Source organism: Trichechus manatus, unplaced genomic scaffold (genome assembly GCF_000243295.1).
Source record: "Trichechus manatus latirostris isolate Lorelei unplaced genomic scaffold, TriManLat1.0 scaffold00030, whole genome shotgun sequence".
In the NCBI taxonomy this organism is placed as follows: Eukaryota; Metazoa; Chordata; class Mammalia; order Sirenia; family Trichechidae; genus Trichechus; species Trichechus manatus.
In genome coordinates this window covers 6,154,641-6,170,927 of record NW_004443966.1, presented here as the reverse complement: position 1 = coordinate 6,170,927, position 16,287 = coordinate 6,154,641, and the positions used below count along the sequence as shown (strand labels likewise).

General features: G+C 43.5%; 1 protein-coding gene across 1 annotated transcript in view; it reads left to right on the top strand.

The window, feature by feature from the left end:
• RORA (RAR related orphan receptor A) overlaps window positions 1-16,287 on the top strand; it is a 48,948-nt gene that overhangs the window by 16,891 nt on the left and 15,770 nt on the right. Inside the window, exons 2-6 of the mRNA XM_004374786.2 lie at window positions 2,878-3,019; window positions 6,189-6,584; window positions 12,565-12,686; window positions 14,960-15,092; window positions 15,759-15,866. Of these exons, the coding sequence (XP_004374843.2) occupies window positions 3,007-3,019; window positions 6,189-6,584; window positions 12,565-12,686; window positions 14,960-15,092; window positions 15,759-15,866 (772 nt within the window). The 5' untranslated portion in view covers window positions 2,878-3,006. The remainder of the gene's footprint in view (window positions 1-2,877; window positions 3,020-6,188; window positions 6,585-12,564; window positions 12,687-14,959; window positions 15,093-15,758; window positions 15,867-16,287) is intronic.

Below are 16,287 nucleotides of genomic sequence, written 5' to 3'. Positions count from 1 at the left end.
AAATGAACAAACACTTCACCAAAGAAGACATTCAGGTGGCCAACAGACACATGAGGAAATGCTTGCGATCACTAGCCATTAGAGAAATGCAAATTAAAACTACAATGAGATACCATCTCACCCCGGCATTACCGGCACGAATCAAAAACACTGGAAATAACAAATGTTGGAGAGGCTGAGGGGAGATCGGAACTCTTATTCACTGCTGGTGGGAATGCATAATGATACAACCATTTTGGAAAGTGATATGGTGCTTCCTTAGAAAGCTGGAAATAGAAATACCATATGATCCAGCAATCCCACTCCTAGGAATATATCCTAGAGAAATAAGAGCCGTTACATGAATAGACATATGCACACCCATGTTCATTGCAGCATTGTTCACAATAGCAAAAAGATGGAAACAACCTAGATGCCCATCAACAGATGAATGGGTAAACTATGGTACATACACACAGTGGAGTACTATGCAACAATAAAGAACAATGATAAATTTGTGAAGCATCTCATAACATGGATGAAACTGGAGGACATTATGTGGAGTGAAATAAGTCAATCACAAAAGGACAAACATTGTATGAGACTTCTGCTGTAAAAACTCATGAAAAAGTTTACACACAAATAGTAACAATCTTTGTTGGTTACGAGGGATGGGAGGGGTGGGGAAGGAATACGAAATAGACAATAGATAAGTGGTAACTTTGGTAAAAGGTAAGACAGTACACAATACTGGGAAAGCCAGCACAACTTGTACAAGGAAAGGTCATGCTTTGTTGGTTACAAGGGATGGGAGGGGTGGGAAGGAAATACTAAACAGACAGTAGATAAGTGGTAACTTTGGTAAAGGGTGAGACAGTACACAATACTGGGAAAGCCAGCACAACTTGTACAGGGAAAGGTCATGGAAGCTCCATAGACACATCCATACTCCCTGAGGGACTGAATTGCTGGGCGGAGGGCTGTGGGGACCATGGTCTTGGGGAACATCTAGCTCAATGCGTAACACAGTTTATAAAGACAATGTTCTACATTCTACCTTGGTGAGTAGCGCCTGGGGTCTTAAAAGCCTGTGAGCAGCCATCTAAGAAACTCCACTGGTCTCACCCCTTCGGGACCAACAGAAAATGAAGAGAACAGGATACAAGGAAAAGGTTAGTCCAAAGGACTAATGGATCACAGCTACCAAGGCCTCCACCAGACTGAGTCCAGTACAGCTAGATGGTGCCCGGCTATCACCACTGACTGCTCTGACTGAGATCACAACAGAGGGTTCTAGACAGAGCTGGAGAAGGATGTAGAACAAAATTCTAACTCACAAAAAAAGACCAGATTCACTTGTCTGACAGAGACTGGAGAAACCCTGAGAGTATGGCCCCCAGACATCCTTTTAGTTTAGTGGTGAAGTCACTCCTGTGGTTCAGCTGAGGTTTGGACAGCCCCCTAAAAAAAACAGGACTAATGAGATACAGCAGTCCAGGGACAAGGACTAGAAGGCAGGAGGGGACAGGAAAGCTGGTGATAAGGAACCCAAGGTTGAGTAAGGACAGTGTTGACATGTCGTGGGGTTGTTAACCAATGTCATAAAACAATATGTATACTGACTGTTTAATGAGAAACTATTTGTTCTGTAAACCTTCACCTAAAGTACAATAAAATAAATAAATAAATAAAAGGAGAAGTTACAGCTTTAAGAATGAACACTGAATGTTAATGAGTGCCTAAGAATCCAGCTCAAGAAGTTAGCAAAAAAAAGAAATGAAACAAACTAAAACCATTAAGGTCAGTAGCTCATTCTTATGCATCTTTGTATACCGTCTCATTTCCAAAACAGTGCTCAGCGAGTAAAGAGGAACTTGGTGAACATCAAATTAGGTTGCTTACATCTTTTGTTGTGATTGTATATGTATATATATATATGTAAAACATATCCGTTGCCATCAAGTTGATTCCGACTCATAGCGACCCTATCGGACAGAGTAAAACTGCCCCATAGGGTTTCCAAGGCTGTAATTTTTAGTGAAGCAGACTGCCGCATCTTCCCCTGCGGAGCAGCTGGAGGTTTCAAACCACCGACCTTTCGTTTTGGTTAGCAGCTGAGCACTTAACCACTATGCCACCAGGGCTTCCTATATGTGACACATTTGTCAGTTTGACATTGTTTTCTTGAACAATTCCGTGACACCAGTTACAGTAATCATGCTGTGCAGCCATTGCCAAGTTTTCCATCACTGTAAGGATTGTTTAAATCTTTAAAGGCCACAGTTTGAGCACGTGGTATTTCCAAAGTGTCAGGGACAAAGAGGATGCCCCATCTGATCCATCCACCAAGATCACCCTTCCAGGTGCCATCTAACTGCACTGGATAGTAGATTCTGACCTCAAGAGTATGAGGCACCCACAGGGTGGTGGGTTTAAGTCAACTGGTAAATCCCACAGTGCCCCCAGATCGCAGCTGCCCTGGACTGTGGTACGGCTTCACTTTCCTTACATCTGGACATCTCAGAGAAATGTTTTGTGTTTATTTTACTAAATATTTGGGGGATAAAAGTGAAAGGTAAGTCCCTCTCTGTTGTTCTGGCAAGCACATTGCTTGTGGTCCTCAGAAGCCGAGAACCAGGGCCTTTCACAGAGGTAAGTGTCTGTGGAAGTTAAAGAAAGTTTTGCATGTGTAAGGGACAGAGGATTAGGCTCTGGGGATCAATGTTACTGAAGGAAAAAGAAGTGACTTTCATTTCATTAATGGTCTCCTGGATGATTCTGCTGTAAGTTTAATTCTCCATTAAATATTAATGCTGCTCCGTGCTTAGCACACTGCCTTTCGTATTCTACAGCTCAAACTGACACTAACCTGTTTCATATTTTATAACTGAATCACAGGGCTTTTTCAGGAGGAGTCAGCAAAGCAATGCCACCTACTCCTGTCCTCGGCAGAAGAACTGTTTGATTGATCGGACTAGTAGGAACCGCTGCCAGCACTGTCGGTTGCAGAAATGCCTTGCCGTAGGGATGTCTCGAGATGGTAAGCATTCACAGCTTGTGTTACGCGGTAGTGTGGGGCTGCCTTGTTTTTAGGGGCAGAGTTGCAAAAGTGCCTTCTGAAACATGGACCCAGATCTGCTAAAATACGCTCCTTTCCACCCTCCCAAAGCCTCCTCCGGCTGCTTTGTGGATTTCACTGCAGTTGCTTCCAGCAGAATATGGGAGTCAGCCGAGTGGCTGCTGGGAGGGGGTGGAGGAAGAAATGTCTTGTGGTCAGAACACGGTCAGCTCTTTGATGGTGAACACACTACAGGTACATGAATGATTGACGGTAAGTATCATAATGAGAGCCTTGTTCTTCCTAAGGGCATTTTCCCCCAGTCTGAAGCACCGCCCACAAACCACTGCTTATCATTACTTGCTTCATGCTGCTAAGCTTCTTGGCAGTTGGTATGAATTAGCTTTTATGCTAACTGGATATTTTGAATCACGTGCCAAACTCAAATATTTGTACATATGGAATATGTGAAAATGGTGCAGAGCTGGGCTCAGTGACGAATGTTCTTTTCATTAAACGAGGCTATTTTAAGAAATAGAGATCATCTACCATCTAGTTACAAAGCATTTCAAGATCTTCCTGGAAAACCAAAATGCTTTGAATAATCAGCACCAGATTTCAATTTCTTATACATGGAAACTGAGCAGAAAGTACATGGGGTACATTTTAAGGACTTTTCTAAAATATGGGCTGGCTCTTGTAAGACTCCCCTTTGAAGGGAACATCCATACCAACGAGGTTCCTTCTGAAAGCACCAGCCCATGGAAAAATACTTCCGAACGCAGGCAGGCTTTCCCAAAGTCGCCTTCCCATAATCCGATATTGTTGGGGCCCGTGGGCCATCCCAGGCACCGATTATGACATCCTGAAGTAGCAATACACAGGGTGGCCTCTTAGAACATGTAAGGCACGGAAGTAAGTTTTTAGCATCGGAAGATGCGAGTCTCAGAACTTACACCGTAGTCTTAGAAACCCTGTGATATGCAGCTACACGGATTTCATCTTACAGAGCACTCAGCTGACAAAATGAGGTGTATCTTTTATGAACTTGAATGTTAAAATCCCAAGTTGCGTGTGCTTTTTCTCAAGAGCTGATCTTTTCGTTTCACTTATGTGACAGTGTGATTACTGTTGTTAATATTTGGGGCAAGGCAAAAGTTAAAGCACAATCACACAGCCCCGTAGAACAAGTTTCACCTGAGGGCATGGATCCTCTTGGGTGTCCTAGAGTATGCTTTAAAAAAAGTTAAGTACCTTTAGTGTGCCTTTTGGAAATTTTGCGTATAATAAATAGCACAGGTTGTTGTGGGCTTGGAATGAGTTTGGGGGCCTATAAAATTATGGACCTAAATTCAGAGCCCACATCAGCCTGATTGCCGTCTGCCAATCCCATCCAAGTGTGTCCCTCTTACCTGAATTGTAGAACTTGACAACTGACCAGTCTTCCAGCTCACTGTTCCCTGTGTAAAAGGACAGCACATCCTCCTCAATCTAAAAAGAACCCACCAGCTGGCCAGTGCCTGCTTTCCAACCTCATTCCCATCTTTCCCGCCTCCTGCAGGATAACTACAGTGATGGTCAAATGGATGAATTCATCCACCCCTTCAGGTATCATTTTAACCACAATCAGTTGGAAGAACTAAGTCCCTTCTGCAGAGGCATTACCTGTGTACCATATTTTTACACAAATAACATGCGTTCTGTTTGTTTGCCAACCCTGCCCTCCGCCTGCCGCTATGCTAATTTTTTTTTTTTTTTTTACAACCGTACTCGTTAAAAACCCATTGCCGTCGATTCAGACTCATAGCGGCCCTTTAGGACAGAGTGGAACTGCCCCATAGGGTTTCCAAGGAGCAGCTGGTGGATTCAAACTGCTGACCTTTGGTTAGCAGCCAAGCTCTTAACCACTGTGCCACCAAGGCCCCTTTTTTACAACAACATGTGAAAAAAGAATCAGCATGGCGGTGCTTACGAAAATACCCTGCAGGAGGAGGGTGCAGTTGGCAAACAAACATAGAAGCCGCTTGTCATTTGTGTAAAAATACGGTAGACAAAGTCTAGTGGCGAAATGAATTAGTGGGAGAATTCGGGCCAGGAAATCATAGTTTTGTCTCAATGACCTGGGTGTTTTGGGAGAAATCGTCTGGGATCCCGAATGAGCTGAAAATTACTACAGTCGTTGCTCTGTGTTAAACATGGGGACGTATCCCAAGGAGAACCACAGTGGCACAGTGGTTAAGAGCTTGGCTGCTAACCAAAAGGTCAGCAGTTGAAATCCACCAGCCACTCCTTGGAGACCCTACGGGGCAGTTCTGCTCTGTCCTACAGAGTCACTAGCGGGAATCGGCGCGACGGCCGTGTTTGGTTTTGAGTTTGGTATTCCAAGGGGAGAAGCACTGCAACCACAAATTCACCCAGCAGAGGTCTTACACAGTGCTTGGCCTTCCCAAAATCCTGATGCTTTTTTTTTTTTTGCTTGAGGCTGAGAACAATAGGAACTGACATTTAAAGATAGGCCCAGGAGTTTCACAGGGGCTACCATGACCCATAAGCTGGGGGAGACCTTCTTAAGTCAGGTAGATTCAGGGATGTAATTCAGGGAATTACAAAAGCCTGGCTCAGTCTCTTTGGGCCCCTCAATAAAGCCCCAGTATCGGCCATTTGACTGGGAACAAACTCATTCCAGTGTACACAATGGGGAACTGAATGAAGATTGGGTTTGACTGGTGTTACCGTGCTATCCCTTGTAAATCTGTGCATCTCTGAGCCTCGGTCTGAACACCGGGAAGAGAAAGAGGTAGTCTAGGCCACCTGCATGGAGGGATAGAGAACAGCCCTTGAAGCTGCATGTCACTGGCAGCCAGGAGCCTAGGAGCATGTGACATGGGCGGTCATTGCTCCGGGGCCTTCTCTGCCCTGTGCTGGGTCTGTTTCTGAACCATCAGTGCTCTGGGATGTGTGCTGGCTATCGGGGGCGGAGCAGCCCCCTGTGGGGCAGGACTGTTTTCACCTTTGGATTCTACCCTTACCTTGTGATTATGTGGTTTTTAGTTAAGACTGTCTGAGACTTCAAAGGAAACCCTAAAGCCTGCCAGAAAGGATAATGAAGGGAAGCGCGTTGTATACGGTGTGGTTTGGCTTTATCTTCCAGCTGTAAAATTTGGCCGAATGTCGAAAAAGCAGAGAGACAGCTTGTACGCCGAAGTGCAGAAGCACCGGCTGCAGCAGCAGCAGCGAGACCACCAGCAGCAGCCTGGAGAGGCCGAGCCCCTGACGCCGACCTACAACATTTCGGCCAACGGGCTGACGGAACTCCACGACGACCTCAGCAACTACATCGACGGGCACACCCCCGAGGGGAGCAAGGCGGACTCTGCAGTCAGCAGCTTCTACCTGGACATACAGCCTTCCCCAGACCAGTCGGGCCTGGATATCAACGGCATCAAACCAGAACCAATATGTGACTACACAGCAGCATCAGGCTTCTTTCCCTACTGTTCTTTCACCAATGGAGAGACGTCCCCGACGGTGTCCATGGCAGAACTAGGTAATGGCATAGATGCTTCTGTGGGGGCACTCTTCTTAGGCCCTTTGAAGTAACGGGGATACGTTTGACTTTCGCTAAGTAGTTATTAAAGTAACGCAACTAGAAGGGAAGTTCATCTTTACCCTTTGGGCCACGCCGCAATTCCAGCTTGGCCTTTCCTTTTGACTTTTGCTGTTGCCCGTGGTATGTCCAATACACAGATTGACCTCTCAGTCAGAGATCGATCGGGGCTACAATGAACTTAAGCAGCCTTCAAATTCCAGAGGAAGTTCTAAACGCAGGGAATGCCCACATGAATGTCATTAGTTATTTTCCAGGTGTGGCTTATACCTAAGATCACAAAATGGCGGCCCACAAACTGAATCTGGTCCACAGATAGGTTTTTTTGACCTGTGCAGAGTTATAGAATTTTTGAGTTAGTTGCTAGAGTTGAAAACCTGGACAATTACACCCAGATTTGCAGCTTCTTTTGGGAGGAAAAAAAAAATATATATATATATATATGTATATATATACATACACACACATAATCATCGAGTTGCAGAGAATCAGCTTTTGTAAATGTCAACATCCCTGGCTAGGTAATTCGATCTTCGATGTGCAATCAGTGGCTGATGGGCTGCTAGATGGACCCAGCCCACTTCTCCCATTTACGTCAGTTGCTCAGCCCCTACAGGCATCAAAGTGTTTCAGCCCAAATGTATATTATACATGTTAAAGAAAAATTAGCTTCTTTACTTGTCCACATGTTTTGGTGAGGGATAATGGTGACAGAGTTGAGAAGTATTTCATAGAAGGTTCACCATGCAAAAGAAAAAATCATTTCCTCATTGTTGCGATATCGCTGCTGCTTGGGAGATGTGACCTAGAAATGTTGATAATACAGAGAGCGGAAGACTTTCCATTTCAAGGAAGTTGTGTTAACATCCTCTGCTATATTTACTAGATTTCTAAGTACGGCGCTATTATTAGAGATGCTTTGATAAGATCCTTTGCGGTTCTAGAATTTGATCTCCTCCTCCTGGTGGTTCCTCACACAAGGGTACAATCCTTTGGGACATTTCAGTTAGTTGCTGCGGAGGTGACCAAGTTCATACAAGGAGAGAAAGAGGACTTCAGATGGAGGCAAACCAGCAGGCTCTGACTTGAGCACAGAAATCCTGAGTTCACAGAAAGAACGGTTGTGTTCTTTAGATGGTGTCTCCACCTCTGTACCTCATACAACATTTTTTAAGTGAAAATTTATATTTCCAGTAAAATTGTTCTCCAAATAGAACAAATTGAACGTTCTTTACGGTTTTTACACAAGCACCTCTTTATGGGTCTAAATTTAAATCCTCAAGAGCAGGGACATTTTAAGCCTGGTCTTTAACCACTGAACAGCATTAAAGGTGTATCACAGCTCTTTTGATTAACAGAGAAACCTCTGAACCAGAAGCCAAGCTGAGCACAGGTAGGTTTGATTCTTTTTTTTTCTTGAACTAGAACAAAAACCTTCCGTTTTTGTCATGAAATCTTGGTCGGCTGGGCCTTACGCGGAACTGTAATGAAAGTAAAATTTTCAGAAATGAGTAAGGATTTGACTGAAAGCTGACATGGTGCCGTGACAAATGACCTGGCTGACTTTGGGTTTGCTTCCACCTTATCATAAATGCTAGTGATCCTATCCTGTCCGCTTGTCAAATGCCCAACCCTGAAATAAATCCATCGAGTTTAGCCAGAGTATTGTCCTTGACCACGGCACCTTGGATGAAAAGCGCACTAACATGGGGCTGGCGCCAGCGATGGCCGAGGCTGAACCCCTGGTCCCGCACACAGACCGGTTTCCTCTTCCAGTTGTCACCCCCCAGGGCGATCCAGGAGCCCTGGGCCCTCGTGCTTTCTCCATGTTCTTCTGAATTAAGGATTTCACCTTATTGTGGCATTTTCCAGGATGAGTAAAATTAGCTCCTCCCTAGGATTAGTCCCAAACCCAAAATTAAACTAGAATTTACCGGGAAAGGATATAACTGGGCTCTAATTCATTTACATGTACAAAATTGTTTAGGGATCCAAGAGTAGCATAAAAGTACCACAGACTTTGCTGCTTCCTCAAGCTTCCTAAAGTTCTTTGGTGTTTCCTTTGGGGCTAACGTCCCACTCCGTCTTCAACTGAGGCTCTTGACTTCATTTCAGGCTAAATTTTGTCAACGACTTTTAAACAAATGAAACCAATTATCCAATCGGAAAATAAATTGTCAATTAACATAGCTTAAGCAGAATCCTGTCTTTCTGTGATAGTATCTACAAGTTACTTTTAATGGAAATTCATCTGCATCCCTGGCCAGGAATTTTGGCCCTTGCTTTTTCATCAGTATGTGAATTATATGTTCCGGATAAACAATCTAGGTTCATTCAAAACCAAACAAAGAAAGCTAACTGTACTTGTTACTATTATTGATAACTAAAGCCCTGTGAAGACAGACAAGTGATACATCGGGCAAAGCATGAGACAAGAAGTCGGCTTCTGTGGATTGTGGTCTTAGCTTTGCTATTTATAAGCTATACACCCCATGTATAAGTTACATAATCATTCAAGCTGCAGTTTCCCTATCTATAGAATGTAATGCTTAAGAGCACAGACTCCAGCTGTCTGGGTTTGAATCCTGGCTTTGCCACTTGCCAGCTGTGACACTTTGGAAAGGTCTCTTAACCTCACTGTGCCTCAGTTTCCTCATTTGTAAAAAGGAGATAATATTAGTACTTCCCTTCCAGAGCTGTTGGGAGGATTAAGTGATACGTATATTATGTATGTTATATATATTAATTTATACTGTAGATATATATTTATACATGGAACCCTGGTGGCATAGTGGTTAAGAGCTACAGCTGTTAAAGGTCGGCAGTTCGAATCCACTAGCCACTCCTTGGAAACCCTATGGAACAGTTCTGCTCTGTCCTGTAGGGTCGCTGTAAGTGGGAATTGACTTGACAGCAACACATTATATACTTACATATAGAAATAAAATACGGGCCTGGCACATAGTAAATGCTGCTTACGTGTTCGTTATTATCATCATTACTACCTGTAAAATGAAGAGAGTTTGGAGCAGATGATGGAGGGTTTTACAGCTGCAGTATCTAGCCCTTGGCTTCACTGATGAAGTAATCACAGCTGAGGACATGAAGTAACTTACCTTCTTCACGAAGTGAGGTATCAACTGAGATTAGACCAGATACCAGGTCTCCTAACTCCTAGGTCCAAGGTATTTTACTATTCTAGTCTGTTTTTCTGAAAAACTGCACTAACTTCTTACTTTTACTCAGACCGGCTATGTTCTACGTTGCTGAAATAGAGATTTAAATATAGCAAAGTATCTAAATAATCTCGCAATAGCCAAATCAACCGTGAGTTGGAATCAAAGGCTTTGTAGCTGTTGATGAGAATGCAGCCGCTGCCCTCTGCTGGTTTGTCTACACATTGCATCATTCCTTGTCTCACTTCTAATTGGCTCTCCTAAAAGTTGGACAGGAAGTCCTGATGGCGCAGTGGCTAAGCACTTGGCTGCTAACCGAAAGGTTGGTGGGTGAAACCCACCAGCTGCTCTGCGGGAGGAAGATATGGCAGTCGGCTTCTGTAAAGATTGCAGCCTCGGAAACCCTATGGGGCAGTTCTACTCTGTCCTGTAGGGTCACTATGAGTCGGAATTGACTCGACAGCAGTGGATTTAAAAGCTGGACTCAAATGTGTGGGAGTAAGTGGGAACATTTTTTTAGGATGAAGTGAAACAACAAGATGCTGACTGTATTAACTGGGAAAGAAGCATAATCTGGAAGAGAATTCTATGAGCCTCTCCCCGTCCTTCCCCCCAGAGGACCCCTCCAGACGCTTGCCTCCATGTGAAGACGCCTTTTGTCTTTATTATTTTTTTCTTATCTCCAAAAATTGCTTCATATTCTAGAAACTGTCTATTAAAGAGAGAGGTCTTTTTGTAGGAGATGGTTCACAACCTTATTTACACATCTATTTTGGGGGTTCTGATTCCCCATTATTTTTGTCTTTCTTCCCCTCTTCCCAAATGTCATCGATTCTCAGACGCACAGTTTTCCAGCTTCTCCCTCTTACTCTCTGTCTCTCTTTCCTTTAATTTTTTTCCTTTTGTTTATGCTTTATTTTCTTATGTTACTTATTTATGTTGTTTTTGTGTCCGTGTATTGCTAAGCAAGGCTGTTAGGGTTTATAATGTTTCAGTGTCTCTAAGGAGATTCTGGTTTCAAGCTTCATGTAGGTGAGCCTGCTCTCTTTTCACACAAACAATCCTGGTTCTGTCTGACTAAAGAAGTAAGAGATTTCCAAATAAATAGGCATTCTTAACTAGTGTTCCCAAGTTTGCATTGAGCGCTATTGTTTTAAATGACTTCTCTATCATGTATTCAAGACCAGAGGAACGGGATCATTTTTTTGGTACGGTTTTATATCCACAGAATCTTGCCAGTTCTTTGAAAATACTTATCTGATTTGTCCTTCTCTTCTGTAACAGTTACTATCAGCCTGCTCCGAGCTCTTTACCCCTTCATCTAGATTCCAACAGCCTCCTAACTGGCCCCCCTGCCTCCAGCCTCTCCCTGCTCTGATCCACCAAGCCCAAAACTGTTTTTCCTATTTCCCCAGAGATAATTTTCAACACATAGCTTCCCCAGTGAGAATCCTGCTGATTTTTTAAATTGCAACAAGTCCAGACTCGCTGACCTGACATTTCAAGATCCTTCATGGTTTGGACTCTTACCTGCCCAGATTTCTGTTTTCTACCCTGGCACTTTAAGAGATCTACCCCATCCTCTGTAAATGCCATGCTTGTTCTCTCATCTACCATCCCTCCTAAGTGGAACTGGCCTCCTTTCCTCACCACAGACCTCTGCCTCGTAGACCCCACCCACCCTTCAGGTCCAACTCAAGTGTTCCTCCTCTGCCAAAAAGCTCCCGATTCCACCAAGCAGCATTGCTCTCTACCTTTCCTGACAGCATCTATTATTTTTTTCTTTCTCTTCTGATGTAGTTCAACTTTATACGTTATTATTATCTAGTGTCTTGAATTGCCTTTCCAGTGTGTCCATACTCGTTCACCAGATCACAAGTTCCTGTAGAAACTTTTTTGGCATCTATTTCTTTAATATCTTCAAAGCCCTTAGACTCAAGTACACTAATTAACTAATGTTATTATAGCACATGCTATGTAACCTTCCCTGTTCTAAGTTCTCGATTCATTTAATTCTCACAAGGACACTATGAAATAGGTACTGCTTTCTCATTTTACAAATGAGAAATGCAAAGCACAGAGAGGTTAAATAACTTACCCAAGAGCACACAGCGAGTAAGTAGCAGAACTGATCTTCATCCTCGGGCCGTCTGGCTCCAGAGTTCGTCTCTTACCCACCGTACTGTATCTAGTCACATGGGTGTAGTTGTGGTCAGTTGCCATGGAGTCGATTCCGACTCATGGTGATGCCATGGGGCGGGCCCTCAGTGATGCGTGTTTTCCTGTTTGCAGGAAAAACAGAAGAAATACATAGTCGTCATCAAAACAGAATCCCATTTCATAATTGTCAAGAGTAATTCCTCCCAGGTCCATGTATGTAGCAGGTGTGCCTTCATAAAACTCCTGAGAAGAGCCTGTATCAGTCATTTCCCATACGTATCTAGGTCAATACTTGTTCATTCCAGACATCTGCTTAGGGGCATAGGACAAGGTCGAGGTCTGGAGAGTCTTTGAGGTCACCAAGCCTTATTGCACAGTCCCTGACCTCCCTCCTCATGTCCCAAAATACAGAAGAGTTCCAAATGATTACACGGCTTATTTAAATGGGTAAGGATCCGCAAAGCTGGTTCAAGCACGTGGCTTTATCCCTGGCATCTTTAGAATCAAATGTGAAGTCGGGAAACGCTGATTATCCAAATAGGAACCTGGCTTTTCATGTTTGTAATGTGCTGTTTTCTCCTTAGAACACCTTGCGCAGAATATATCTAAGTCACATCTGGAGACTTGCCAATACTTGAGAGAAGAGCTCCAGCAGATAACGTGGCAGACCTTTCTCCAGGAGGAGATTGAAAACTATCAAACGAAGGTACCGTCCAAGCCTAGGGTTGAGGCCAAGTTGGGAAGGGTGTGTTGATGGCAGGAGAGCTGGTCAGGAGTACGCAACAGACTGCAGAAAGAATGTCTTGCATCAAATGTCAGTTTTCAGTTTAAAAATCTTCCTCCAGAGCTGATGGTGTACTTCAGGCCTTGCCGCCTTACTGACATGCCAGCTTGCAAAATCTAAGTCAGTGATCATGAGCGAGTTCTATTGTGCTTATAAGTATACACGTATCTCCTTCAGTTTGTCAACAGGGGACTAGATTAAGCAGCTTCCCAGAGGCTAAATGAATTGGGATTTGTCCCACTATCACAATGGCAGGTTTTAAGGCCGAGGAGCTGGAGTAAAATAATCTTAGTGTCTTCTGTCCAGAAGTTAAGAAGAAGGAGTTTAAAGAGTGCGTTCCAAAAAGGTTTTGGCATCTGTGACCGCAACTCCAATCTGAACCTAGCCATGTGGGGCTGAAACATAGTGCCCCTACTTGCCTTCTGGAAAACACTCTGATCAATAAGCTACTAAAGTGGCAGACATGGAGGAGGGCAAGATGGGAGATGGGGAACTTTCAACTGTCCATTCTGTCTTTGGTAAAAGAAAATGCTGCTGTTTTTCCCAACAATCATAGAAATTCAAGGTTGGAAAGGCCCTTAGAGATTTTCTGGACTAATTGTCTCCTTCATTTTACATATGCAGAAGCTAAAGTCCCAGGAGGGCTAAATGAGTTTCCATATTTTAAATATGAGGACACTAAAGTCCCGTGGCATATGGCTGGAGAGTGAAAACATCAAGACTAGAATCCATGACTGTTGTTAGGTGCCATGGAGTCGATTTCGACTCATAAGGACCCCATGTGACAGAGAAGAACTGCCCTTTAGGGTTTTCTCGGCTATAATCTTTGTGGAAGCAGATCACCAGGCCTTTCTCCCACAGAGCCACTGGGTGGGTTTGAAACGCCAACGTTTCCGTTAGCAGCTGAGTGCTGAACAGTTGCACTACCAGGACTGTGACTGCTGGCTTTTAATTCAGGGTTTCTTCCACCCCATCCTATTGGTGGGAACAGCCTTAAGCTAAGATTGGAGAAACGAGAGCACCATAACAGACTGAGGTCGCCCTGTAACTGGAGAGTGAGTATATATAAGGAATTGAACGGGACATGTTAGGGAACAGGAACGCATCACGTTGTTTGCCTGTGAGAGAGCAGGTAACACCAGCAGCCAGACTAACAAAGGGGAATGCAGAGTAGGACACGGTGACATCACTAGAGTTGGTGTCACCCTCCCCACGGACTTCCTCCCATACCTGACAATACAGAATCCTTAGTAATGTTTTCTGTACTAATGTTACTTGTGAATCATAATTCCCATGTATCACTCCTTCTTTTCCTTTAATTACTACTTCATTCTCAAAAAAAGTTATTGCTATAGGTTCACAAATACTAGTTACCACTATGTTGTAGCTGAAACCTCAGGAAACTTGAAAAATCAGTGGCTATAAAACCACCAGCAGTAATGAAAATAACAGCGCCCGCTTGTAGCGCGTGCAGATGAAACCACATGATTTCAAGCATCACTGTAATTGGGTAATATTGACAGATCTGACCAGAGGACATTACAAAGTTCAAAAAGTAAATTAACACAGAGTTTTAGCCTTGTAGGTATATTGATGCATGTAAGCTGGGCCTACGAAGTTTTTGTTGTTATAACTAACTGCAGGGGTATTTTTATAAAAAAAAAAATACTAAATTTTGGTGTCACCCCCTCTGACAGTGTCACCCAGCGCGGTCCACATCCCCTGCACCCCCTAGTGATGCCGCTGATAATACATGCTTGGATCTGAATCACAGCTCCTTGCCTCCTAGCTTGAAACTTCTGTGAGCTTTAGTGCCCATTCCTATAAAATAGGAAAATGGCCCTGTGAAAACAAAATAAGGCAAGAAGGTCATAAAGCACCTAGCTCGTAATAGATGCACAATAAATTTCATGGACTCTCCGGTCCTTCCCTTCCCCTAAATAAAATGGTATTAAATTCCCCAAAGCAAAGCAGCATCTCAAGGGAAGATACTCCTTTGCTTCTCTCAGTGGGCCAGGGCTAAAGTGATGGAATGCGTTGCTTTTCCTGGCTCTTGTGTTTTGGTTTTTTGTTCTCTAACCCTCTAGCCTTTTTGAATCTACTTCCAAAGATGGATTTTACAAAATAGGAACGGTTGCACCAACGGTGCCAAGGCCATGGGTAAACGTGCATCTGGATGTCTTCCTCTCTATCAGCAGCGGGAGGTGATGTGGCAATTATGTGCCATCAAAATCACAGAAGCTATTCAGTATGTGGTGGAGTTTGCCAAACGCATCGATGGATTTATGGAACTGTGTCAAAACGATCAAATTGTGCTTCTCAAAGCAGGTATGTGCTTTGCAGGTAAATTTTGAGATTTCTTTCCTAACCCACTTATTAAAGAAACGCTTGGTAAGGAAGGTGTCGGGATGGTTTTGTTCCGATGATAATCGCTCAGATTTCTCTTAGCAGAAACTGAGGGCTTTGTAAAGGGTTTTGAACTATTTTCAGGAAACATACCCTCTGTTTTGCCCACCCCACCCCCCAGGTGAAGAGATTAATTTGATCAACACCTGCAACCCCAAATTTTACCATCACGTGTGTTGTGCCTACACTCGAGATCCTCTGGGGTTACAGTAAGTTGTTAAGAAGAAGGCTGTTTGTGGAACTCAAAGACACGTCCTTGTTTTTTGTTGTTGGGTGTTTTGTTTTCTTTATTTTTTTTAAGTATGAATAAATGTTTTCCTAGCAACTTTGAGACTACATGGCCAGGCAGAATGGGGCCAAGGAAGTAATTTGTGCAAATCAGTCCTCTCTTCTGTAAAAAGTCCTCAGCTTCAGCACAGTAGTCTTTAATTACAGTAGTAAACCCTGCCTTTTGGCTAATGTGACCGAGAGCCCACTAGCTGAACTGCACACAGCTCCCACTGTGCTGTCCAGAATGGTTCTCTCCATTCGCACCATGGAAAAGCTCCCTAAAATACACTAATCCAAACCGTGTCTGCCCTCACCCAGGTTCTCTAGAGGTGGTGTTCATCAGAATGTGCCGTGCCTTCGACCCCCAGAACAACACCGTGTACTTTGATGGGAAGTATGCTAGCCCGGACGTCTTCAAATCCCTAGGTGAGGAAATGGCAAAGTGCTTGATCTTTACATCAGGACTATAGGGAAAGATGTGGGTGGAGTGACAGCTCTTATTGAACAAAATGGAAACTAGTTATTTGGAAATACAACGTAAAGAATTTTACTATATATATATAGACAGAGAGATACACTGTGTATGTGTGTGTATATATAAATACAAAGTATCGTTTTACTTTATATTTAACCTGTAGAAGATATACACAGCTCAAAAGCTTTTTAACAAAATTACATGTAAAGAATCTAAAGTTTCCTTTTATCTAGTTGGTAATCAAAGAGATTTATGTGCCCTTCCAGTTTTCTTCCAGATTTTTAGAAACCAGATTTATAGGGGATATGTTAGCCAGATAACTTAGAAGACGTGATTTGATACATAAAATCAAGCAAGGAGCTAAAGGTCTAC